This window comes from Sus scrofa, chromosome 5 (genome assembly GCF_054392235.1).
Source record: "Sus scrofa isolate SSC_HxYL_T2T_F1_AM1 chromosome 5, Sscrofa_HxYL_maternal_Yorkshire_Landrace_v2.0, whole genome shotgun sequence".
NCBI lineage: Eukaryota > Metazoa > Chordata > Mammalia > Artiodactyla > Suidae > Sus > Sus scrofa.
In genome coordinates this window covers 49,929,553-49,957,331 of record NC_139387.1, presented here as the reverse complement: position 1 = coordinate 49,957,331, position 27,779 = coordinate 49,929,553, and the positions used below count along the sequence as shown (strand labels likewise).

Here is a 27,779-nt window from a genome sequence, read left to right as displayed (position 1 = left end):
CTCAAGATTACTTTAAATTTAAGTGGAGATTAATTCCTTTTAACTTCTTTTATACCTTGTAATTTACACCTCTTAATCCCCTTCAACTGAAATACAAGCATATAAGGAACAGTGCAGGGAATACAGTCAATATTTTATATTAACTTTGTATGAAATACATTCTATAAAAATATCAAATTAGTATGTTGTACAACTGGAACTAACTGTAAGTCAATTTTTAAATATTCATATGTTTGAAGTCCTTGAAAAAAAATTTAATGGAGAATTTCTAGTTACAATCTCTTCCAGGAATAAAGGACATGAGTGAACATATTCTTTATAAGCATATTATGTCCAGGAATCTTCTTTTTAACTAGATTAAAAAGACCCTCAGTGATTCTCATGCACATAAAAATCTGAGAATTACTGCTTTATAGCAACAATTTCAAAAGTAAGGAGTATGTGCCCTCAGCAGGATGCAAGACAATCCATTGAGATGGAATAAGAATGTACTGAATATGATTTTTAGGGAATTCCTTGGCAGCTCAGAGGGTTAAGGATCTGGCATTGTCACTGCTGTGGCTCAGGCTGCAGCTGTGGCATAGGTTCAATTCCTGGCCTGGGAACTTCTGCATACAACAGTCGCAGCCAAAAAACCCCCCACTATATTTATATATACACATATATTCAAATATTATTCACATATATTAGAAGGGTATGCTCAATTTTTACTAATAGTGTAAATGATAAAAAGTTTGGAGACAATGGCTCTTACACAGTAACATGCTTTTGTTCCAGCTCTCCACTTATATACTATACAGGCTGCATCTCCCTCATGCCCACATGACTTGTGGCTGGCATCTTCAAAATGCTTGGATACGATGAAAATAAAATTGCCTCCTACAACTTCCAAACAGTTTATAACATCCAGCATCAGTCATTGACTGTACTTGCAATTCAAGCAGTATAACAGATAAAAGAACAACAATTCATATTTCCAAAAGGACATATGCCTATCATTTCACATTTTTCAATTTCAGAGTAAAGTAACCTCACCTGAACCTCATCCCAGTTTTTTCTTTCTAAAAAGATTTAAATTCTCTATCCTTTAAAAATTATAAGGACAAAAATTCTTAATTGGATATGTTAAGTTTACCTCTACATGAAAATAAAGATATCTAATATTAGAAAGTATATCTAAAAATTGAAGAGAGTGCAAGCTTCTCTTTCTCAAAATTGTCCATCTTGTTGAATTTGAAAAGCTAAAGTGCATTTTTCATCAAATTTTAAAATATTCTCAATTTACCTTTTTATTCTACTTTTGAACTTACCAATTACATGTTTCTGTAAAACAAGATCAATGATCCGTAGACAGATATTCTCTAACTGCTGAGTAACCTAAAGACAAATTTTAAACATTTAGTTTAAAATTCATCATGATTAAAATTCATCATGATAACCCTTAATTTAATCTATAAATTTAATATTATCCCAATAAAAATACCAACAGGACTTTTTTGAGAAGAGAAATTGAGAAGTTAATTCTAAACTTCATGTGAAAAATTAAGCATGCAAGAATAACCAGGGAATTCTGAAAAGTAGACTGATGATGGAAGTGGAAATTAAATCCATAATAAAATAACAAACTAATTCTTTATCTCATATTTTATACCAAAATAAATTCCTAATATATCAAATATTTCAGTGTGAACACTAAACCATAAAAACACTAGAAGAAATAAAAAGAATTTGTGTATAAGCCTGAAGAAGGAAAATAACTCAAGCCCAGTAATCAGAAATAAATAATTAAGCTACTAGATTTCAAAAATTAAAAATTTCTACATAGGGCAGGGGAAAGTCAAAGACAAATGAAAAACTGAGTGAAATACTTTGAAACACAAAGTTCAAATTCCCCTCACATGAAATCAGAACAACAGGGGAAAATGGCAAAGGTTATGAAAAAGAAATACAAACAGATCTTAACCTTCTAACAGGATGTTCATTCTAATAGATGATACGAGTACAAATTCTAAGCATAAGATTAACACCTCTCACCTATCAGACTGGCAATGATCAAAAAATATGGGGCTTGGAGTTCCTGTCGTGGTGCAGTGGTTAATGAATCTGACTAAGAACCATGAGGTTGCGGGTTCGATCCCTGGCCTTGCTCAGTGGGTTAAGGATCCGGCATAGCCGTGAGCTGTGGTGTAGGTTGCAGACGCGGCTCAGATCCCATGTTGCTATGGCTCTGGCATAGGCCGGTGGCTACAGCTCCGATTAGACCCCTGGCCTGGGAACCTCCATATGCCGCGGGAGCAGCCCAAGAAATGGCAAAAAAAAAAGACAAAAATATATATATATGTGGGGCTGGGAAGAGAGACACTGTTGAACACTGATTTGGAGAAGGTAAATTAGTATATACTATGAAAGACAAATTGGCAATATTCTTCAAATTTTACATAAATCCTTTGACCCAGCAAATTCTTCAAGGAATTTGCCCTCCAGGTACGTTATCATATGTGCAAAATGGCATGCAAAAGGCCATTCATTGCAGCAATGTTTGTGCTCAGTAACAACTAAATGTGCATCTAATTAGAGACAATTAAATTCTATCCATTAATGAGGGACTAGTTAAATAAATTTAAACATCATACAAAGGGATATTATACAACTATTAAAAATATGTCACTTTATTGACTAATATGGAAGGATCACCAAGATGCATTATGTGGAAAATGGCAAATGAAAACTGTATCTATCACTTTCATAAAAGAAAAATATATTCATGTTTTGCTTGGTTATTATAACAGAAAAATCTCTGGAAGGATGCAAAGAACTTGGTAGAGGTGCCATTTCCTGAAATGGAATTTAGATGACTGAGTTGCTGAGTAAGAAAGCAAAATTTCACTGAATGCTTTCTTACACCATTTGAATTTTTCAACATATATTTGTATGAAAAAATTATGAAATAAGTAAAAATTAAAATCCATCATGGGTTACATTTTTTATCTAGGTATCCTATTTCAATTTTCAAGCATATTCTTTTAATATTTAGCAGCTTAAACTATTGCCTCCAAGTTCAAATGATCAAAAATTTCCCAGTTTAAAAATCTGTCAATATGTTTGAAAGCATTAAGCAAAACTAATAAGCTTAAGCATATGTTTTAGATTTCAAATTTTGCTCTTCATACATTAAGATTTATACATGTATTCAAACATACATAATTTTTCCTTTTTTTAATTTTTTTTTGTTTTGCTTTGTTTTATTGCGGTTTGGTGTCTTTTTTTTTTTCTTTTTTTTTTTTTTTTGGTCTTTTTGCCATTTCTTGGGCCGCTCTTGTGACATATGGAGGTTCCCAGGCTAGAAGTCTAATCGGAGCTGTAGCCGTCAGCCTACACCAGAGCTATAGCAACATGGGATCCTAGCCGTGTCTGCAACCTACACCACAGCTCACGGCAACGCCGGATCCTTAACCCACTGAGCAAGGCCAGGGATCGAACCTCACAACGTCATGGTTCCTAGTCGGATTCGCTAACCACTGAGCCACAACGGGAACTCCTATAATTTTTCCTTTTAAGGAAATACTGTTTTCAAAGTTTTCTTTTAGTAAGTCAAAGTTCAAAATCATAAGGCTGGCAGTCAGAAGACCAAGATTCCAGTCCTTGTTTTCCCTTAGTTACCTATGACCTTGGTACCCTATGACCATTTAGCTAAAGGCTTTAAGTTTCTTCATCTATAGGTAAGGATGCCGATTTTAGTGCATCTCAATTTTAATCCATTTAAATTATTTAATCCTTAATGACCTCAAGAAGTTTACACGCTCCTTTAACTGTACTTGAAATTCAAAATAACATTAATATCGAGAGTAAAAAAATTAAAACAAAAAGATAAAACAGTGTTTTGTTTTCAAACAAATCCTACTGCCCATTCTACTACTGCCCATCCTCCACACATACATATTTGGAAGAACTCGACTAGACGATTTCTAAGGTCTCTTCAAATTTAAAACACAAGTTCAGAATATAAGGTAAAAAATAATCCTTAAGTATACTAGTAGTTAAACTTGGAAATCTCACTGTTACTGAGAGGCCCGTACAGTTTAGAAACGGACACACAACACAATAATGAATATGGAAATTAATATTCATATTAAGCCTTTTAGGTTAAGCAAGGCCTATCCAGGAGAAGAAAATCAAACCATTTTTAAGAAATCTGTTAAGTATCCACTGCTATGCAATAAACACAGGATAAATCAATAGCCACAGAGTTTAATAATGCTATTTAAAGAAACTGCACCTGCTTCCTAAGTCCTACTGTACAAAACAAGAGCTGCCATCATTGTCAAATAAGTCAACTGTGCTCGTAGTAGCAATGAACACAAATCTAATTTAAGTAGAGGCTATATAATATATATTACTTGAGGAGGAAAAAAGCCCAGGTTTTAGGTAGCGATTGATATATTCAGAATAAATCAATTGACTGAACCCCAAATCTACAACTTACTAGCTCTGTGAACATAAGTCAGACTCTTGACACTACCTGAACCTTGCTTTTTATGTCCGCAAAAGAAAACTACCATTACTGTTCTATTGATCACATGGTGACATAGTAAATTTCTATAAGCTAATGGATATGAGAGCACTTGATAAATGTCTACACGAGTTCTCATCCCAATATTGTTCTGGGATTCAGTTTAGGAAAGATGATGTTTTAAGTCCTGCTTCCTTTCCATTCTCAGATATTAATTACATCAGAACTTGTTCCATTATTTAAAATTTGCCACTATGATTGAAGGGAAGTCTCTCTCTACCAAGATGATCAGATTATGGATTCCAAAAAAGTAGGGCTCATATCTTATTCAATTTGGTATTCCCCCAAAACCCAACCTGGCACACAGCAGATGTGATGAACTAAACTCAGTTTAGTACAAAGAGATATATACTATATTCTTTACAACCACATGTAATATTTCCCCTCGATCATTTTAATATTTTAACTTGAGGATAATTTTTAAAATCTAGCAACATAAACAGCAACTTAAAGATCAAGACTTTATAATTCATGCCCAATGATCATACTGATTTCAGTTAATATTACTACAAGGACATAATAAAACACAAAGGAATCCCACCTCTTTATGATCTTCTACAACTGTCAAGATAGTATCAATGGTATGTAAAATTCCCATAGCCATTACTGTTTTGTCTTCGACTTCTTCATATTCATCACTTTGAAGAACTTTGCCAAATATCTCAGCCTATGAGAAAAGCCAATGTATTCAACAGTTAGTACTGCGATATCTGCCCTTCCTTCACACTACTGTAAGTTAGCAAGAGGGCAGTGTTGCACATCTAAATGTCAGCATTGCTCAAACTTTAAGATAATGCCCTTTGCCAAGTAAATCAATGATAGAACCTATCATGTTTTAAATATAGCCATTTTCCCCTTATCTAGTCACTAAAGTGGAATATATATTAGCTATTACAATCAGACAGTAAATAATTAACTTCTGGTTATCATTAAATAAGTAAATCCAAAATGTAGGAAAACTGAAAAGTAATACTACAATGAAAAATTTGATAGAAGATTTAGAAGACAACATTCAGGATCACCCAGAAAGTGAAACAAAAGAGCAGACATGGAAGACAGGAGAAAAGGTAAGGAAATGAGAGACTAAATCCTGGCCTAATATTTCACATCAGTACCATAGAACATAAAAAAATAGTAGGAGAAATTCACCAAAGAAGTAATATAAGGAACTGTCCAGAACTGAAGGAAGTGAGTTTCCAGATTCAAGGACTAAAATGTGAAAATTTAGAAGGCTCACATCAAGGCGCGTCATTATGAAATCTCAAAATATTACATATAAAAAGATGCTGTTAAATATTGTTAGATTCAAGTCTAACTACAGAAATCATTAACTCTCAGAATTATTAGAGCAAATGTTTTTATACTGGTATTTCTGTTACATATAAGCTGAACTCCAAATTTTGGAGTTTATTTAGATTAATAAAGGCCTTTATGCCAAACTAACATAAATTTTGCCCAGTCTTACCAAGTGTTGAGTCATATCAACAGCAATTGAGGCTACCTCTTGACTGTATTCACATATCATCTTCTGGATAACATTCGTAACATCATCATTTTCTGTCTCTCTAACAATGTGCAACAGCTCCTGCATAATAGGCCTCACGTGTGGCTTCATATATTCCTTAGCTAATGCAATAAAAAACAAACTCAGTAAAAAATTAGCCATGCATAAGCAGTGAAGGAAAGGAACTTGGTCACAAGGTAACAGGTTCTAGATAAATATTTGGTCCATGGTGAGTCAGTTACAAAGCTGTACCAAAATGTTCACCTCTGTAGGAATTTTCCCATGAGTAATAAAGAAATAACCAGTCCTGCACAGCAAAGAACTGTCCTGCTCAAAGTGCCTACAGCCTCCACAGAGAAATTCTCTAATTATACATACGCTCTGTCATCGGCATGGCTTGTCAAACATGAATATGACATTACGATACAAGCATAAAAAAATCATGTTACACAAAGACTATGCCCAACATTAATGGTGCTCATTCCTTCCCCTACCCCATCTCTAATCATGATCATTATGTAATACTCAGTCCTTCTGTTGAAACGTTGCTGAACAGAGGTAAAGGTCCATGTTCTTCATAAAGCTGAATTACTTTGAGAGATATATTTGAGCTTTGAACAGAACACTTCTAAACAAATGAGATACCTATGTTATCACTCACTAGAAGTGCTACTTGCTACTTTCAATACTAGCAGAATCAAAGAATCCTAAAGTTGAAAGCAATCTTAAATCTAGCCACCCACCCCCCAAAATTTAAATATTATCTCAATTTAAGCCTTGACAGATCATGTTCCTTGTCCAGGTATACACAGCCAGTTAACAGCACAATCAAAACTAGACCCCCATGTCTCTTGATTCCCAGTCTATCTTAGTGACCAACAATTACCAACTTGATTTCTAATCTAAAGTTTTTCTGGAAACTACAGACAATAGACACTCTAAAATGGCAAAAATAAACTCATAACATTCGGAGAGGGTAGTTTCTGTTGTGGCTCAGAGGTAAGGAACCCAACAAGTACCCATGAGGACACAGGTTCAATCCCTGGCCTCGCTCAGTAAGTTAAAGGATCCAGGTTGCCATGAACTGTGGTGTAGGTTGCAGACAGCTCGGATCCCATGTTGCTATGGCTGTGGTATAGGCTGGCAGCTACAGCTCCAATTCTACCTCTAGCCTGGGAACTTCCATATGTTGTGGGTGCATCCTAAAAAGACAAAAAAAAAAAAATTCTGTGGGGGCAAAACCTTAAACCTTAATGATTAGGATATCATCTTTGTTAGGCAAGGAAGTAAACAAAACAATTTGAGAAGACCATGTCAAAAAAAGGAAAAAAAGTAAATTAAATACACCTTCTAAAAGGTATATTTTTATTTTAAATTGTTTATAAACTTAAAATTTTTGGTTTTACCTTGTGTCTGGTTAGAAATTAATGACTGAAGAGCAAGGGCAGCTTCAACCTTGACAGGCATCTCCTTATCTTCAATCAGGCTCTTCTTTGCTAGATCAACTGCATTTCTTAGGTTGAGCTCATTATGAAACTTCAAAGAACTGAATGCATGAAGTACCCAACAGGACTATGTTATAAGAAAAAACTCAGTAAGCAACTATTAGGATTATGGCATTATATAATAATGTCACAGATGTAAGAACTTCTGACTAAAATATCATTAAGTCTACCAAGTACTATTTATTTGTTTTTGGAGAAAAGCATATTAGCCTTAGTTGCCAACATCTGGATTCCTCAGTCTTCTTATAAGAAAAGCAGTTTTATTACTCAGAAATAGCCTTTAAGCAATAACATTATTCATAGGAAAAAGAAAACAGAGCCAAATTTAAATATCTCTGAAAAAAAAATCCTGTCAATGCTTTTATTAAGTATTATGATTCATAATTTATTATTTATATGCAAAAGCATTACAAACCAATGCTGATATTTGTTTACTGGTCTTCACAGCAAATGAATGAAATATTATTTTCCCTTACACCAACTGGCTTAACAAACTTTATTCATTCAGTTGAGACATAAAGAATTTTAAACCTTGCATATATTAGCAAATTTTAAACTATTATACAGAATTATAGTCTTATTATTTAAATTCTCCATGTGCATAAAACACAATCAAAAGTAATAAACTTGAATTACTAAAGACTTGCAAGAGAAATACAATCAGAGTCTGCCAAAGGTAGTAGCCACCCGCTAATAAAAATACTTGTGGGTCCACCACATCCCTAATCTACATTTGCACAAATACTTCCTTAGTGACTATTATATTGCATTTATAAAATACTTTAGAGTGTACAAGGCATAGTTAATAATATATGGGTTTTTAGCAAGAAATTTTATTATGTTAACATACTTATAAAAATAAGTACTAGGTTCTAAAGTTCTATCTTTATTTCTCCATAAAATACATTATTGCTAGAAATATACTTAGAAATATATACTTAGAACACAAATAAATGTAAATATATAAATATATATAAATATACTTAAATATACTTAATATACTTAAAATATATATATACTTAAAATATATACATATATATATAAATAAATATACTTAAAACACAAATAAATGTACATGGATTATTATTTTCTCTAATTTTATTAAGGTATATCTAACCATTATACTAGAAGTTATAATCAAATTTTTAACCAAAATAGAATTTGCATGCCATTTTGGACACTGAAAATTAATCAGCTTATAAATTCACATGTACCATTGCTGTAACATTATCCCTCTTACTGCATGTTGCATATGCAGCAAGTGAGGCTAGGGTGAGAAATGGCTGAAACTAAAATCAATAAATCCCTTTATTTACTACTGTGCTCTCTATTCAGCTTACATGACCATAAGAGATGTTCCAAAATAGACTTCATTTTACCACAATATGTGGTAAGGAGGTCAATTTATCCAGAAATGTTTAGTTCAAATATTAAGTTACAAATGAAGATCTTGAGATAATACAATGGAAACATGGAAAACTTACTCTGGCTCGAAGGTATCCCAGGTTAGACAATAATAATGGAAATACATGATTCTGCAACAACAATTCCATTTGGTCCTTGAATAAACTCTTCTGTTAGGAAATAGAAATTAAGTTTAACTTATCAATGTCTGTTTCATATGTAAAAATTACTTCTTAATACATTATATCTTACACTTAATATACTTCTATTTACAATTTTGTAAAACTATTTGACCTACAGTAAAAGTAAGACAGAAACAGCACCTTAGATATAATTTGATACTGATTGATCCTTCTAGAAACACATCACACTAAAGTCATTTTGTGTCACTTTTATAAGTTTCATACTGAAAAAGTGATGAATAAAAGTATTTTTTAATTGAAGAAACAGATGAGAGAAAGAAAAATTTTTACAGCGAACTCAATCATGCAGAAAGTTACCAGTTTTAAAATAGCCATAACTTTCATACTCTCTCATTTGCCTGCACTTAAGCATATTATTAAATAAATTAAATTAGAGTAGCTTAACCTTCAATAAAATATCAGCTAGGGAACCAATCACATGCAGGGCTCCATCTTTCTTCCTAGGGTCAAAGTTCGGGTCTGTTAGGATTTGATAACAAAACGCCATCATTTTTGGCAACACCTAAAGAAACAGAAGAATCCATTTTAGTCTACATGAGCTTTCACTGACTTATAGCATTAAATGTGATATATAAATTTTCAAAAATATAGCCATTTTATTGTATTCTATAAAGCAATAAAAGAAAACAAAATATTCCTTTTCCCTTAGGACAGAAAAATATTTTTAAAGTAACAGATTATAACTACTATCATAATTTTTCAAATATTACTGTCATTCATTAAAGTGTCAAATCAACACAGGTCCCCTTTCAGTTTCTGTACTTAAAAATTAACTATTTACCTCTTTTCTTTTCTTTGCAGCAGTATATAACAGAGTCTGGGCTGCCGTGGTGGGAGAAGCATAATCTTCGAAAATATCTAAGATTTTAAAAGTTTAAACCATGTTAGCAAAAATACAATTACTCATTATAGATTTTAAACCTGATTGACCACTGCTCCAAAACCAAGAAATAAAACAGTCCACAAACAACAGTGGTTTACAGCATAAAAAAAGCTAATGATATATCGTCAGCGCTCTCATACACAACAATATTTATCAAACTCTACAGGTTATCCTTTTAAATAATCTATTAAAACAAACAATACATATAGGCAAATCTGTTTCACTGAGGATAGGAAAAGTGCTTTATCTCTATCAAAAAACAACAAAAACTTATTTAGTGCTTACCATGTTCTAGATTATGGGGATACAAATATCAAACAAAAAAGGTTCTCATGGAGCTTGTAGTAAGAGAAACAGATTACATACATACAGATACACATACACAATATTACAGTTGAGAATATCGCCTCTCTAGAAAGGTTAGGTAATTTGCCCACAGTCACCACAGTAAGTGACCAAGTACACATTCACAACCAAGCTGTCTTAACATCAAAACCTGAGCTTCTTCGGTTTTTACCAAATGTAAAAATATTATTAATACTAGTCCATAGACTTAGGAATATTTTGTTCATGTAAATAACTGTACACGACAAAAATATAACAAGAAAACTAATACCATAACTGTTCTCCCTGACAGTTATCTAAAAGTAAAGCACACATATCAAATAATAGTCACTGCATTCTAGTCTACAGAAGGAAATGACCAAGGAAAAAAGGCACTTCAGCTACTCCTGAGTTATCCATATTCTCTCTCTCTTTTTTTTTTTAAACAACATACTTGTGGCATTTGGAAGTACCTGAGCTATGGGTCGAATCAGAGCTGCACCTGCAGGTCTACATCACAGCCACAGCAACAAGGGATCCAAGCCTCATCTGTGACCTATGCCACAGCTTGCAGCAACACAGGATCCTTAACCCCCTGAGTGAGGTTAGGAATCAAACCTGCATCCGCATGGACACTATGTCGGGTTCTTAACATGCTGAGCCACGAGAGGAACTCCCATATTTTCTTTTAATGCATAAAATGTAAATTCTATCAATTAACACACACACCTGCTAATTATTATATTTTCTAAAAACTGAGATACCTTCTTATTTGATATGAAGAATAACTGAAATAATGGTAGCTTTCTAAAAGCTAAACAAATATGCAGCACATTATAAAAACTCAGGAGTATCATAAGAAAGCTAAATACTGAAAGAATGCTTTAAAGAAGATAGAAGAAAGATTGGCTAATCATTCTGCTCTCTCAAAGCAAACTAGGAAAACACAAGCATTAGAAAGTGGAATTAATAAATCATGCATATGTACAATGGTTTTCAAAAGGAAATGGTAGAATAGAGGGATAAAGCACTGGTAAATATTGTTTTCTCATTCACTTGGTTTTTGTTTTTTATTTTTCCTATTATAGTTGATTTACAATGTTCTGTCAATTTCTGCTGCACAGCAAAGCGACCCAGTTGCACACATATATACATTCTTTTTCTCACATTATCCTCTGTCATGTTCCATCACAAGTGACTAGATATAGGTCCTTATGCTATACAGCAGGATCTCCTTGCTTATCCACTCCAAATGCAATAGTGTGCATCTATTAACCCCAAACTCCCAGTCCATCCCACTCCCTCCCCATTCCCTTGGCAACCACAAATTTGTCCTCCAAGTTCATGAGTTGTTTCTTTTCTGTAAATGGGCTCATTTGTGCTGTATATTACATATAAGTGATATCATATGGTATTTGTCTTTCTCCTTCTGACTTTCTCTTTCTGAAAAAAAGTTCCATCCATGTTGCTACAAATGGCATTCTTTTGTTCTTTTTTATTGGCTGAGTGTATATATACCACATCTTCTTAATCCATTAGTCTGTCAATGGACATTTAGGTTGTTTCCATGTCTTGTCTATTGTGAATAGTACTCCAATGAACATAAAAGTAGGTGCATGTATCTTTTTCGATGAAAGTTTTGTCTGGATATATGCCAGGAGTGGGATTGCTGGGTCATATGGCAGTTCTATATTCAGTTTTCCGAGGTACCTCCATACTGTTTTCCATAGTGGTCATATCAATTTTCATTTCCACCAACAATGAAGGAGGGTACTCTTTTTCTCCACACAGCACTTGTTATTTGTTGACTTGTTTATATAAGGTGTGAGGTGGTACCTCATTGCAGTTGTGATTTGCATTTAATAATTAGTGATGTTGAGCATTTTTTTCATGTGCTTTTTGGCTATCTGCATGTCTTCAGAGAAATGTCTGTTCAGATCTTCTGCCCTTTTTTCAATTGGGTTGTTGGTTTTTTGCTGTTGGGTTGTATAAGTTGTTTGTATATTTTAGAAATTAAACCCTTGTCAGTTGCATTGTTTGAAACTATTTTCTCCCATTCTGTAGGTTGTCTTTTTTTTTTTTTTTTTATGATTTCCTTTGCTGTGCAAAAGCTTGATCAGGTCCCATTGTTTTATTTTTATTTTTATTTCAGTTGCCTTGGGAGACTGATCTAAGAAAACATTTGTATGGTTGATGTCAGAGAATGTTTTGCCTCTGTTCTTTTCTAGGAATTTGATGGTCATGTCTTACGTTTAAGTCTTTAAGCCATTTTGAGTTTATTTTTGTGCATGGTGTGAGGGTGTGTTCTAGTTTCATTGATTTACATGCAGCTGTCCAGTTGTGCCAGCTGGACAGAGACTGAAAAGACTGACTTTTTCCCACTTTATGTTCTTGCCTCCTTCGTTGAAGATTAATTGACTGTAGGTGTCTGGGTTTATGTTCCATTGGTCTGTATATTTGTTTTTGTACCAATACCTCACTGTCTTAATTACTCTAACTTTGTAATATTGTCTGAAGTGTGGCAGAGTTATGCCTCCTACTTGGTTTTTTCCCCCCCTCAGGATAGCTTTGAAAATTCTGGGTCTTCTATGGTTCCATATAAATTTTTGGATTGTTTGTTCTAGGTCTATGAAAAATGTCATGGGTAATTTGATAGGGATTGCACTGAATCTGTAAAATTACTTTGGCCACTTTAACAATATTAATTCTTCCAATCCAGGAGCATGGAACATCTTTCCATTTCGTTGAATCCTCTTTAACTTTCTTGATTAATGTTTTATAGTTCTCAGCATGTAAGTCTTTCATGTCCTTAGGTTTATTCATAAGTATTTAATTTGGGGGGCTATGATTTTAAAAGGTATTGTATTTTTATATTCCTGTTCTAATATTTCATTCACTTGTTCTTCCTGTACTTTGTCTTCAAGGGAAAGAGGCACTTCCTCACATTGTGAACTAAATAATACTAAATATAAAGCAATGGGAAAACAGCATAGCCCAATAATCTAGCATCTATACCGTAAGTTTAACTCAAGTAACAAGAGACGTGTAGCCCAACAAGGGGGAAAGCACTGTTGTCACAGCACCCTCAGTATGCCTTGAGTAATGCCAGTCTTATCAATTATTTATTTCAACATTCACTGAAAACAGACTAGGACTGAGAACTTGCAGAGCAATGTAAGACTATAGATAGGATAGAGGACGCAAAATAAGCAAAAGACAAAGTCCCTGCCCTCAGATAGCTTCTTCACTATAGGAGAAACAGAGGAACATAAATAACATCTTGCTGTATTAAGAGCCTGAGTATTCCATGAAGTGATTAATTCAAACTGGTGATAAAAGGGAATGAACTTGGGCAACCTACGCAGTTCAACAGCTTCTGTAGGAGAAGCCAAGGCTAAATGGACCCCCAGAGAACTAGGCCACACAGTGGGGTCACCATAGGAAATCTCATTCGCCTGTGGAAAACTCAGTCACTAGGATAAGGAGGCAAACTAAGTAGGGATGCTTCTAAAATATGCAGAAATGCAAAGGATCCCCCCAAAATGCCCATGAAAGCATGGTCCCTGCAGATGGGCATTGCAACAGAAAGAGTTACAGAGGGCTCCACAACTGCTTCAGTGCCCATGAAAGGAATGAATAAAGCAGTTTTTCATCCCCCACAACAAAGGCCTCAAGTCTACAGGTTCAACACATCAAACTCTCATTAGTTTCAGAGTTTATCATGCAAAGTAGAACTTTCAGAATTTAACAAATTAATAAAATCAACTTAAAAGTATAAATTTAGTTATACTACTTCACATATCTAGGACCTGATGAGGAATAAAATCATCTCAATTACCAAATTTCATCCTTATATACTCATATGGATCTTCTTGCCACAGCTCTTCATCCTCATCTTTATAACACATCACAGAAAAAATCACATCTTCAGAGATATTCTAAGAAGAGAAAAAAAAAAAAAAAACAACAAATGGGTATAGACTATTTACATTTGTGGAATACCAATAATGAAAGCTTTTATGAAATTAGTTTTCCAAACTGTTACATTAAGCATGTTGTTAAGCTTGCATATTAAGGTAAAGGCAGGAAAGTAGAAGCCCTGGGGGGAGGAGGTGGGGAGGCAATAGAGTTAAACACAAGATTGTTTTTAAACAACTGATTAAAGGTATGGAGAAAAAGATGAATGTAAATGCTATTCTTTGAAGCAAGAGCAGGGATAATAAAGTTTTACTATCAACATTAAACATACCTAAACATACCTTGATTCTTTAAGGAAGAGAAATAAATATCAAACCAGGGTTATATTTAATATTATATAACTCATTGTGAACATTTTTACATTTCCATTTGATCCTAAATATCAATGTCTAAGCAATATTATAATTTTCTTCTCTTTTTCCACTTCCAAAAACTTAATTTCCTACCCTACAAATGTAGGAAATCACATCTAACATCCTCTATGTATACTACTGCTAATGCTCTATTAAGACCTTCTGTGCTCTAACATGTAAAAACAAAACTATCTCTTATCACTTCTTCCAAATTAAGTAATTCTAAGAGAAACAAAATCTCAGCCTAATAATCAGAGTTTACTTATTCTTACATTATAGCCATGTAATAGTAATGTAATAAGGCCAAAGGCATCAAGTAGGAAAAAAAAAATGCTATCACAATTCATCCTTACTTTACAGAAATAAACAAAATCAAATCTATACCTTTATTAATTACAAAGGAACACTATTTGATCAAAGGAATTGGGCAAATATTAAGATGTCCATAGAAAATACAAAAGACATAGTACCTTTAACACAATACTAAACATATTCTATCCTAGACACCAAAGACAAAATAAAAGAATTTGCTTTATTTTTTAGATACCATCTTAGAGATTACAGAATTTAAGAATTCATGGTTTGCAAGGAAAAAATTCAGTTACTAACAACTTTGAATTATCCAAAATTACCTGTGCACAAGTAAGATTTATTAATAGTCCATAATTTTTCATTCTGATTTGTTCTTTAATTAAATAACAATGCTGAATTCTACCTTTAATAAACAAGTGATACAAAAAAAAAAAAGAGAAAGCTTTAACTTCTAATACAGAACCTAACAATCCAAAAAAGAAAAATAAAAACTTTGGCCATACCTACAAAAGAAAATGGTCATGTTTCAGGCTGCATTTCCTGCAAAATAACACTACCTCAGTAGAGCTCCGGCAGCTGTTTTGAAAATGCTGTCACATGAGATACCTCATTTGACCCTAGCAACCTTTATGCAAGAAGGGTAGAAAAATATTATCTGACTCAACAGAGGAGAAACAGAGGCAAAATGAGATTCCAAGCAAGATCAACTAAATCCAAGTCTTCCAACTTGAAGGCCTCACTCCTCAAATACATAAATTTCCAAGCCCTTCATATCAGAAAGACTGCACTCATTTGAAATTATTCACAGAAACAAAAACACATTAAATAGAAAACATGGGATTAGTCACACTTACTCAGTCTAGAAAACTTAATTTAACCAGAGAATAATTTCAGAGAGCTGCTCCCCAACACTAACCTGTATATGTGGCTTCATCTGCTTCCAGGTTACAGAATGAACGATCCCTTGGTTGAGATAGTTGAATGCCTGCTGAAGGACACGGGGTGCCACATACTCCTTCTGCCTATACTGGTCTAAAATTTTTAGGAGTACCTACAGGAAAATAGGAAGAAAACAGATAGGAAAACATAAATAATTTTAAGGTTAAGGGATTTTAGGTACCTAGCATTTTAGATATGGCGTAAGACCCAAAATCCATAATGATAAAAATTAACAGAGAAGAACTAATTTATTTTTAGGGAAATACATCTTGTAAGAAAGTGCATGGGCTGCTTTCTTAAATGGGTCCTTGTTATACTGAACTGAAGTGTGTCTCACTGTGATTTCCGGCCATGTACCCGACATCTAACCTGTGGAAATACTCGAAATATGTCTACCCCCTATTCCACATATCACCTCTCAAAATAAATTAAGACTCTTGTCAAAAAATAAATACATAAATAAATAATAACATACTTGACTAAATGAACACTGAAAATATCCATTTAGGAGTTCCCATTAGGGCTCAGTGGGTTAAGAACCCGACATAGTGTCTGTGAGGATGCGGGTTCAATCCCTGGCCTCGCTCAGTGGGTTAAGGATCAGGCACCACTGCAAGCTGCAGCATAGGTCACAGATGTGGCTCGGATCTGGTGCTGCCATGGCTGTGGCGTAGTCTGGTAGCTGCAGCTACCATACGACCCCTAAACTGGGAACTTACACAAGGTGCAGGTGCAGCCATAAAAAGACCAAAAAAAAAGAAAACTCCATATGGCAAGAGATATAATAAATAGATTTTAGTATTTGATTACGGTGCACTTCACTTAAGAAAAATGATAAGTTACCCAAAAAAATTGTATTGGGACAACTGATTAGGCCTCTGAAAAAAAAATTAGGTTGCCTCCCTAACTAAACTTCACACTGACATACATTCCAGATGGGGAAATAGCTCAACAACAACAAAAAACGAAACCATCAAGTAGCTTTTTAAGAAGGGTGGAATTTTTTTATTTTGGGCTATAGAATTCCTTAGAGATATAACACAAAACTGAGGAGTTCTGGGGTCTTTTTTTTTTTAATACTGATTAAAGGAAAAAGATTGTTTATAAGGAAGGAACCATGCCCAAAGAAGCTGTAACTGGCCCAAGCACCCTCCATCAGAGGCAGCACTACAAGAAATTCCTGGTCTCCAGAGCCCTTCACTAGAGTGTATAGTTAGAACTGAACTACTGAATAAATAAAAGGAGATCTTTCAAAAAATGTACAGAATTTACAAATTCAGTTCAAGTTACATAAAATTTCTCAGAAGTCCTGTCATCTAGAAACTCCTTCTGCAATGCAGGCTAAAAACGAGTGCTACTGAACAGAGTTCTTCCTAATACAGTTGTCATTCATATAAAGTGGAGGTGGTAGTAGATGAGACACAACAATAAAGAAGAGTACAGTTTTTGATTAAAAAAAAAAAAAAACCTTTTTAAAATATCAGGAATATATACCTTAAATAACTAAGGTTTAAATAGTTTGACATGGATGCAGTGGCATGAAATTTAAATGTGTGTGTGTATACAGACACATGTTTATGTGAACTGAAAAAAATCTACCAAATACATTACAAGAGGGCATCAACCTGAGGATGCTCACTGGAGTTTAACAGCAATGGAAAGAGCAGGATACACAGCCAACCAGCTTCCTGATTATCCTAGTATCTAAAGTGAATAGCTGAATATGTGATTTATTCATCACTAATTTTCCCTACATACTATCTCATTGGCCAACAAAATAATTTGTAAGAAAACTATAGCCATAGCTTTCCTAAATTGCTGCAAGGTAATTTTCAGAAATGATAATCCATAAAAGGAAGTATGCCATAAAAGGAAGATGACAAGTTTGAAGTATTTAACCTTCTATCAACAATAAAGAAGACTAATATGCATAGATTTATAAAAATATAGAAACACTCTCTATATCATTAAAGGCTTTTACTATACTGATTAATCTCTGCTTCCTCAACATAGTCTGGACACAACCAGTGCTGTTATTAAATTTCATTTCTTGAAATAGAAACAAAAATTTTACAATTCAAATAGCAATACAGATAAACCAATCCCCATGCCCACCTTCCTTTATAGTTTATAAATATTAATATCAACTTGGGGAGTTCCCGTCGTGGCACAGTGGTTAACAAATCCGACTAGGAACCATGAGGTTGCAGGTTCGGTCCCTGCCCTCGCTCAGTGGGTTAACGATCCAGCGTTGCCGTGAGCTGTGGTGTAGGTTGCAGACGCGGCTCGGATCCCACGTTGCTGTGGCTCTGGCGTAGACTGGTGGCTACAGCTCCGATTCGACCCCTAGCCTGGGAACCTCCATATGCCGCGGGAGCAGCCCTAGAAAAGGCAAAAAGACAAAAAAAAAAAAAAAAAAATATATATATATATATATATATATATATCAACTTGGATTATTTCTCAAGAACTCCTAATTTTCACTATATAGAATGGTTCCCAAACTTCCACAAAAATGTGTACGTTCTCAGCTGAAAGTCTTAACTTCCGAGCTCAACTCCTTTTGAAATAGATCAATTCTTACTACCTAAATCTTCTGATGTAAGGGCTCAGAACAAAAAGGTGAGACTCCAAGAAACAGTAGGTAAGAAAGGCATACAAGGTCAGAGAGTTAACTGAAGAACACAATCTCATACTGGTGACTGTGACACAAGTGTCAACAAACTTGAAAGGTTGAGTCCAGCATCTAAGAGTCTAGAAGGGCAATTCTTGCAGTAGCTACCTTAGAGCATCTGTGGTTCTAAAACTGACTGCACTGTATCTGATTCCCACAGCTCCATTTCATCCCCAATAAATATGTAATGTATAAATTAATATGTCTGTACCTAGTTATAAATGGATAGAAGTGACTTAACTACTTTCAGTAGTGACCACCCTTCTATTTAAAAAGTTTATTACCTGCTGAATTCCCACTGCATACGTTTTCAAAAAGAATTCAGAAAATTCAAAGTATTCTTTTGTGACATTTCCTGGGCTTCCATATCTTAAAATACAAAGAGAAAATGTTTAAATACTGTGAATTTTTAAAACAAAGCATTCTCACTTTTTTAAATACTTGTTGAAAGATGTATCCCATGGAGGCAGAAAACTAACATTTTTCCTTTTTTTCACAGGCCCCCAAATGAAATCATGATATGCAGTACTTAGACTCTGGGCCATACTTAAAGTCTCAGGAAGAAAACAACAAAAATGAAACTGATGTCATTTCTCCATGATTTTTATAGAGGAAGAGAAAGATCCAGAGAAGCCCGTCTACCTCACTCTGATCACAAGGCCCATGACCACAGTTAATCCTGCTTTAAAGTAAGCAGGGGGTGACTTTTTGCCCTCTGTGGCTCTAAAAAAAAATAATCATATTACTGTAGAGTAACAAGAGACCTATTCAATTTTATTACATCCAATTCTGAAATACTAACCATAGGTTATAAACCTAATAACCAGAATTACCGTTCAAAGAGACGAGCTACAATGTGTAGTGCCCACTTCTTACACTTCCACCAGACTAGTTCTGGCCTGTCATCCTCATCAATCTGCAGAGTCTCCTAAGAAGACAAAAACACCCAGATAAAGTTCCTGCATAAAGAAAAGGGTTCCTGTAACTAACAAAGGCAAAATAAATGTTGATAAAGGTAAGTACCATTAAATGTGAATTCAAATTGCCATACAAATGCAAATTTCTACTTTATAGATTGCAAGGTTAGAATTAAATAAGCAAAGCAAATTTCAATTAACCAGTGCTGTTGTTCACATTTATCTTTCTTCAAAAGGCCCAAATAAGTAGGAAACAAAATACAAAATACCGTATCCCTTGAGGAAACTCTCTGAGATGACAGAAAAGTTCTATATCTTGATGTACATGATGCTAACACAAGCGTTTGTCAAAATTCACCAAGCCATTCACTAAATTCTGTGCAATTATGTATATAAACTAAAAGTCAACGTAATTTGTGCCAAGATGTGGACAAAGGAAAGAATACTGCATTTAGAGACAAGCTTAAATTTAATATTTGATACATTTTAATTTAATTTGATTAAATTTGAGTTAATTTAATAGATGAAATTATACTATCACTGTTTTTGTAAATAACACTGAGACACAACTTTCACCTATCAAATTGGCAAGTTTAGAATTTAACATAACAGATATTCGTAGCCACTGCATTAAAGTCAGAAAAGTGTTTCTGGAGAAAAGTTTGCAAGATCTGTCAAAGCCTTGCACAGGGAAGTTATAGTCACTATTCTGTAATAACCTTTAATGGAATATATCTACAAAAATACTGAATCACTATGCTGCATGCCTGAAACTAATATAATACTATAAATCAACTATATTTCAATTAATTAATTAAAGGTCTGTCAAAGCCTTAAACACTGTTAGGAGCTTATCCAAAGAAGACAATCATATAGGTGCATAAAAATTTAACTACATCCTTACAGGTAAAACACTAAAAAACTAAAACAACCTAAATATACAGCAAATGAAGCATTCGATAAAAATGGCACAATATAAAAAAGAAATTATTTTAAATTAAAAATAAAAAATATTCGTAATCATGAAAATATAAGTATAACAGATTTGAGAGAAAAGTGAATTTATAAATAGCACCTATCCATACCATTTTTACCAAAATAATATGGTTGTTCCTTCTGATAAATTTCATTAGTGCTCCTTTTTCTGCAAACCCTTTTTAATCACTTTTTAATAAGATTTTTCAGCATATCCTTTTAATCACTTCTTCCTATAAATAAAGATTTTGTAATATTTTTTGTAGAATGAAAAAATGATTGTATAGAAATGCAGAGGAAAAAAAGAGGAATAAATACCACACATTTTTTAAATGGTTATCATGTTTAGTAGGATTAAATATATAGTTATTATTTCATTAATTTTGTTTATCTGGACTTTCTAAAAATGAGTACATATCATTAACTATTTTTATTACAGTAGTAATTTTTTTCCCAAATAGCAGGCTGGGATAATATATCAATCTACCATAAATATTTCAAACCCAGGTCACTATGCTGTATAGCAGAAACTGACACAACACTGTTAAGTCAACTATATTCTAATAAAAAAAAAATGTTTTAATCATTGAAAAAAAAATCCTAAATTCAAGTTTTCCCATTTCTCTTAGGAAAGGAAGCCTTTTCTTACAGGAGGAACAGTCCTGTCAATAATAGTCCGGAAGATCTCCATCCATGCTGTCATGGTTTGGTTATTCACCAGCTGAAGAGGCAATGCATACTGAAAACAAAAGGACAACAACATCAGACAATAATTCCTCCCCTCAAAAAAATCAGCAATTTTATCAGTATTAAAGATTGAAATATATGGAATGGCTAATATTTGACTATGAAAATAATAATTTCAGATGGTCCAACCTAAAATTCAGCTTAAAACAGCTCTATAAGCATATATATATGTAAATTACTTTTTTTAAATCTAGAAGTATACATGCCATGAATATTTCTCTAGGCTACTCTTTTTGAATAAAATAATAATACAGTAAGGTATAATTTATTCAGCATGAAGTTCTAGATAAGTGATTTTTTTACCATTTACCCCTCTGTGTGTCAAACTTTTCATTTTTCCAGCTTTATTAAGATATAATTGATATATAACACTATGTAAGTTTAAGGTGTACAACATGATTTGATATTGATATCTGAATGATTACACATATACATTATGAAATTATTACTACAATAAGGTTAGTTAATATGTCTATTACCTCACATATTATCTTTTTACTTTTTCATTGTTTTGATGGGGGGGGTTGGCCCCACCTGCAGCATGTGGAAGTTCCCCAGCCAGGGACTGAACCTGCACCACAGCGGTGACCTGAGCCACTGCAGTGACATCAGATCCTTAACCCACTGCACCACAAAGGAACTCCAATATTTGAAGCATAGTTAATTTCCAATGTTATATTAGTTTCAGGTGTACAACATAGTGATTCAGTATTTTTACAGGTTATACTCTATTTAAAGTTATTACCGGAGTTCCCGTCATTGCTCAATGGTTAACGAATCCAACTAGGAACCATGAGGTTGTGGGTTCGATCTCTGGCCTTGTTCAGTGGGTTAAGGATCCAGCATTGCCATGAGCTGTGGTGTAGGTTGCAGACGCGGCTAGGATCCTGCATTGCTGTGGCTCTGGCGTAGGCTGGCAGCTACAGCTCCGATTAGATCCCTAGCCTGGGAACCTCCATATGCCACAAAAGCGGCCCAAGAAATGGCAAAAAGACCAAACAAATTAATTAATTAATTTAATTTAATTGATTACTGAGTTTCAAAAAAGAAAAAAAAATAAAGTTATTACAAAATGATGGCTTTATTTCCCCGTGCTATACAATTATCCTTCTTATTTATTTTATACACAGTATTTAGTGTCTCTTAATCCCATGCACCTGTCTCAACTCATCCCACTTCCTTCTCCCCACAGTTAACCACTAATTTTGTTCTATCTGTGAATCTATTTTTGTCTTGTTATATACATTCACTTATTTTTTAGACTCCACATACAAATGATAAAACATGGAGTATTTGTCTTCCTCTGACTTTTTTCACTAAGTGTAATACACTCTTAAATTCATCCACATTGCTGCAAATGGCAGAATTTCATTATTTTTATGGCTGAATAACGTTCCATCGTATAACTTACAACATCTTCTTCATCTACTGATGGGCACTTAGCTCACTTCCATATCTTGACTGTCATAAATAGTGTTGCTACAAACACTAAGGTGCACATATCTTTTCAAATTACTGTTTTCATTTTTTTTCTAGATATATATACAGCAGTAGAATTGCTAGATCATATGGTAGTTCTATTTTTAGCTTTTTGGAAGCACCTCCATACCATTTTCCATAGTAGCTGCACCAATTTACGTTCCCACTAAGTTGTTAGGGTTCCTTTTTCTCCATATCCTTGCCAATATTATATAGACTTTGTGATGACAGCCATTCTGATTGGTATGAGGTGATATCTCACTGTGGTTCTGATCTGCATTTCTCTGATGATTAGTGATGTTGAGCATTTTTTCACCTATTGGCCATCTGTATATCTTCCTTGGAAAAATGTCTATTTAGGTCTTCTGTACATTTTTTTAATTGGGTTGTTTGGGTTTTGATATTGAGTTACATGAACTGTTTATATATTTTGAATATTAACCCCCTTATCAGTCATATCATTTGCAAATATTTTCTCCCATTTAGCAGGTAGTTTAATTAGGTACTATTTGTTTATTTTTGCTTTTATTTCCTTGCCTCTTAGGAGATAGATCAAAAAAAATACTGCTATAGTTTATATCAAAGAGTGTTCTACCTATATTCTCTTCTAAAAGTTTTATGGCTTCTGGTCTTACATTTAGGTCTTTAGTCCATACTGAGCTTATTTTTATGTCTGGTATAAGGAAATGTTCTAATCTCATTCATTTACATGTAGTTTCCAGTTTCTTAGCACCACTTATTGAAAAGACTGTCTTTTCTCCATTGCATATTCTTACTTCCTTTGTAGTAGATCAACTGAACGTTAAGTACATGGGTTTATTTCCGGTTTCTCTTTTCTGCTCCACTGATCAATATGCTTGTTTTTGTGCTGGTACCATACTATACTGTTCTGCTTACTGTAGCTATGTAGTATACTCTTAAGTCAAGGAGCATGATACCTCTAGCTTTGTTCTTTATTCTCAAGATTACTTTGGCAATTGAGGAGTTTTTGTGGTTCCATACAAATTTTAGCATTATTTTAGAATTTTAGAATTTATCTTTCCATTTTCTTTTCTTTTTTTCCAGCTACACCTGCAACAAGTGGAAGTTCACAGGCCAAGACTGAACCCATGCCACAGTTGTGACCTGAGCCACAGCTGTAGCAATGCCAGATCCTTATCCCACTGTGCCACAAGGGAGCTTCCTCTTTCCATTTCTTCATATCATTTTCAAATTCCCTCATCAATGTTCTATAGTTTTTACTATATAGATCTTTTAATTTCTTAGTTAAGTTTATTCCTTTCTGATGCAACTGTAAATGCAATTGTTTCCTTAATTTCTCTTTCCATAATTACATTTTTATGGCAGAAATGAAAGTCTTTACCTATGTAAAATTGTCACTATATGCAGGTAACATGATACTACATGCAGAAAACCCTAAGAACTCCACACAAAAACTATTCAATCTGATCAACAAATTAAGCAAAGTAGCAGAATATAAGATTAACATTCAGAAATCAGTTGCATTTCTGTATACTTACAATGAAATATTAGAAAAGGAATATTTTTTAAAAAAGTATCTTTTAAAATCACACCCCCCCCCCCGCAATAAGATACCTAGGTATAAATCTGACCAAGGAGGTGAAAGGCTTATACCCTCAGAACTATAAAACATTAATCAAGGAGTTAAAGAGGATTCAAAGAAATGGAAGGATATCTCATGATCCTGGATTGGAAGAATTAATATTGTTAAAATGGCCATAATGCGCAAAGCAATCTACAGAGGTAATGTGATCACTATCAAATTACCCATGACATTTTTCACAGAACTAGAACAAACAATCCAAAAATTTATATGGAACCACAGAAGATCCAGAATTTTCAAAGCTACCCTGAAGGGGGAGAAAAAAAAAAAAAAAAAAAAAAAAACAAGCAGGAGGCATAACTCTTCCAGACTTCAGACAATATTACAAAGCTAGAGTAATCAAGACAGTATGTTACTGGTACAAAAACAGACATACAGACCAATGGAACATAAACCCAGACACCTACAGTCAATTAATCTTTGACAAAGGAGGCAAGAATATAAAATGGGGAAAACTTACAAGCTTTTGCACAGCAAAGGAAACCATAAAAAAAAAAAAAATAACTTGACTGGGAGAAAAAAAAGTTTCAAATAATGCAACCAACAAGGGCTTAATCTCCGAAATATACAAACAACTCCTACAGCTCAACAATAAAAAAAACAAACAACCCAATCTAAGAATGGAAGAAAACCTAAATACATTTCTCCAAAGAAGACATATAGATGGCCAACAAACACATGAAAAGATGTTCAACATCACTAATTATTCGAGAAATGCAAATCAAAACTACAATGAGGTACCACATCACACCATTCAGAATGGTCATCATTAATAAGTCTACAAATAAAAAATGCTGGAGGGTGTGGAGAAAAGGGAACCCTCCTACACTGTTGGTGGGAATATAAACTGGTACAACCACTATGGAAAATAGTATGGAGATACCTCAGAAAACTGAATATAGAATTACCATATGATCTAGCAATCTGACTTCTGGGTATACATCTGGACAAAACTTTCATTCAAAAAGATACATGCATCCCTATGTTCACTGCAACACTATTCACAATAGCCAAGACATGAAACCACCTAAATGTCCATCAATAGATGAATGGATTAAGGTGTGGCACACACACACACACGGTGGAATACTACTAAGCCATAAAAAAAATGAAATAATACCATCTGCAGCAACATAGATGCAACTAGAAATTCTCGTACTAAATGAAGTCTGAAAGAGAAAGACAAATGTATCTCTTATATGTGGAATGCAAAATATGAACCTACCTGTGGGACACAAAGACTCACAAACATAGAGAACAGGCCTGTGGTTGCTAGGAGGGAGAAGGGTGGTGGGACAGGCAGGGAGTTTGGGGTTGGTAGATGCAAACTATTACATTTAGAATGGATAAGCAATGAAGTCCTCTTGTATAGCACAGGGAACTATATCTAATCTCTTGGGATAGGCCATGATAGAAGACAATATAAGAAAAAATAACATGTTTGTGTTCATATATATATATATACACACATACACACACCTAGTCACTGGGTCACTTTGCTGTACACTGTAAATCCACTCTAATTTAAAAAAATACTTTACAAAAAAAATAAAGAAAATCTTTACCTCATGAAACATTTAAGAAACATTTTTTCAATTACTTTCCTCTACACTGAGGCATGATATCACAGTCCACTGTATTATAGTGTGCAACCCCCACCCCTACTAAACAATGAGCTACAAGAGATGAGGCGTAGCATCTCTGCATGCATGCACTGCAAAACCTGCTATACACTAAGAACATAATCATAAGTAAGAAACAGTTTCTGTCCTCACAAAGCTTACACTCTAGGTGAGGAAAAAAACACATTTAAATAAGGAATTACAATATGGTGTGACAAACAGTATGGATAAAAGCAGTATAATGTTGACAAGGGCACCCAGGAGGCCCACCTAATACAGCCTGGGAATATCAGAGACAAGTTCCTAGAAGAGATACACAGTACCTTAAAGAAGCAAGAAACTCTCAGAAGAGAGAAAGGACACAGCCACCTCATGAAGCTGAAAGAATTTCTGCATGGCTGGAGCGTAAAGTACAAAAGCTAAAGCCAAGTATAACAAGAGATGAAGGGTTTTATAAGGCATGTGAAGTTCACATTTTGTTCTAAGTGCAGTGGGGAGTCAGTTGGCTTTAATGGGGAACAGAGGAGGATCAGGCTCAAAGCTGAGGGAAGTGACAATGAGTTCATTTTTGGACAGATGACTTCTGAAGTATGCATGGAACATTCAAGTGCCTTGTACACAATAAATATTTAATAAATGCTTAGACAAAATCAATTAAATTGTATCATACTTTTTAAAACATAAATGTTTCTGCCTCTTCCCAAATTGTCAATCACTTTTTACTAAATTATCACTGTAACTGTGGCTCTTACAGCTTTCGAAATTTCCCCGTGAAGAATATTGCTACAGTAGCATATAGCATAATACCAAATGGTTTACAATAATGAATTTTTAATTTTTTTTTAGGTTTTTAGCACATACATGTTGAGAGAAAAAAAAATTTAGATCTTATTCTCTTAGCAAACCAAATAGAGGTAGAGGCTTTAAGAAAACCATTTCATAAGCCTCTAACTTCCTCATCCTGGCTATGCTTATCCCAACAGGAAAGAGAACTCTGGCCTTTGAATAAATAGGGTATTGGAGTTCCCGTCGTGGTGCAGTGGTTAACGAATCTGACTAGGAACCATGAGGTTGCGGGTTCGGTCCTTGCCCTTGCTCAGTGGGTTAATGATCCGGCGTTGCCGTGAGCTGTGGTGTAGGTTGCAGACGCGGCTCGGATCCCGCGTTGCTGTGGATCTGGCGTAGGCCAGTAGCTACAGCTCCGATTAGACCCCTAGCCTGGGAACCTCCATATGCCGCGGGAGCGGCCCAAAGAAATAGCAAAAAAAAGACAAAAAAAAAAAAAACTGAATAAATAGGGTATTACTATATCTAATGGCAAAAGATATCACTGAATAAAAAATGGTACAACCACTATGGAGATACCTTAGAAATCTATACACAGAACTACCATATGACACAGTAATCCCACTCTTGGGCATATATCCGGACAAAACTTTCCTTAAAAAAGACACATGTACCCGTATGTTCATTGCAGCTCTATTCACAATAGCCAAGACATGGAAACAACCCAAATGTCCATCAACAGACGACTGGATTAGGAAGATGTGGTATATATACACAATGGACTACTACTCAGCCACCAAAAAGAATGAAATAATGCCATTTGCAGCAACATGGATGGAGACTCTCATACTGAGTGAAGTAAGTCAGAAAGAGAAAGACAAATACCATATGATATCACTTACATCTGGTATCTAATATAAGGCACAAATGACTCTTTCCACAGAAAAAAAAATCATGGACTTGCAGAATAGATTTGTGGT

At 34.2% G+C, this 27,779-nt stretch overlaps 1 protein-coding gene across 5 annotated transcripts in view; it reads right to left on the bottom strand.

Annotated features, from left to right (window-relative positions):
* IPO8 (importin 8) overlaps positions 1–27,779 on the bottom strand; it is an 82,899-nt gene that overhangs the window by 37,767 nt on the left and 17,353 nt on the right. For 4 of the 5 annotated variants that reach the window (XM_003126400.6, XM_084956429.1, XM_005664009.4 and 1 more), the window contains exons 6-17: positions 21,191–21,280; positions 19,483–19,577; positions 18,934–19,018; positions 15,953–16,087; positions 14,232–14,331; positions 9,968–10,044; positions 9,572–9,688; positions 9,064–9,153; positions 7,481–7,646; positions 6,036–6,196; positions 5,112–5,237; positions 1,311–1,377 (exon numbers count right to left, since the gene is read on the bottom strand). In XM_003126400.6, coding sequence (XP_003126448.2) covers positions 1,311–1,377; positions 5,112–5,237; positions 6,036–6,196; positions 7,481–7,646; positions 9,064–9,153; positions 9,572–9,688; positions 9,968–10,044; positions 14,232–14,331; positions 15,953–16,087; positions 18,934–19,018; positions 19,483–19,577; positions 21,191–21,280 — 1,309 coding nt within the window. Of the gene's footprint in view, positions 1–1,310; positions 1,378–3,204; positions 3,359–5,111; positions 5,238–6,035; positions 6,197–7,239; positions 7,647–9,063; positions 9,154–9,571; positions 9,689–9,967; positions 10,045–14,231; positions 14,332–15,952; positions 16,088–18,933; positions 19,019–19,482; positions 19,578–21,190; positions 21,281–27,779 lie in introns of those variants that run through there. The other variant, XR_014803667.1, reaches the window with a different exon arrangement.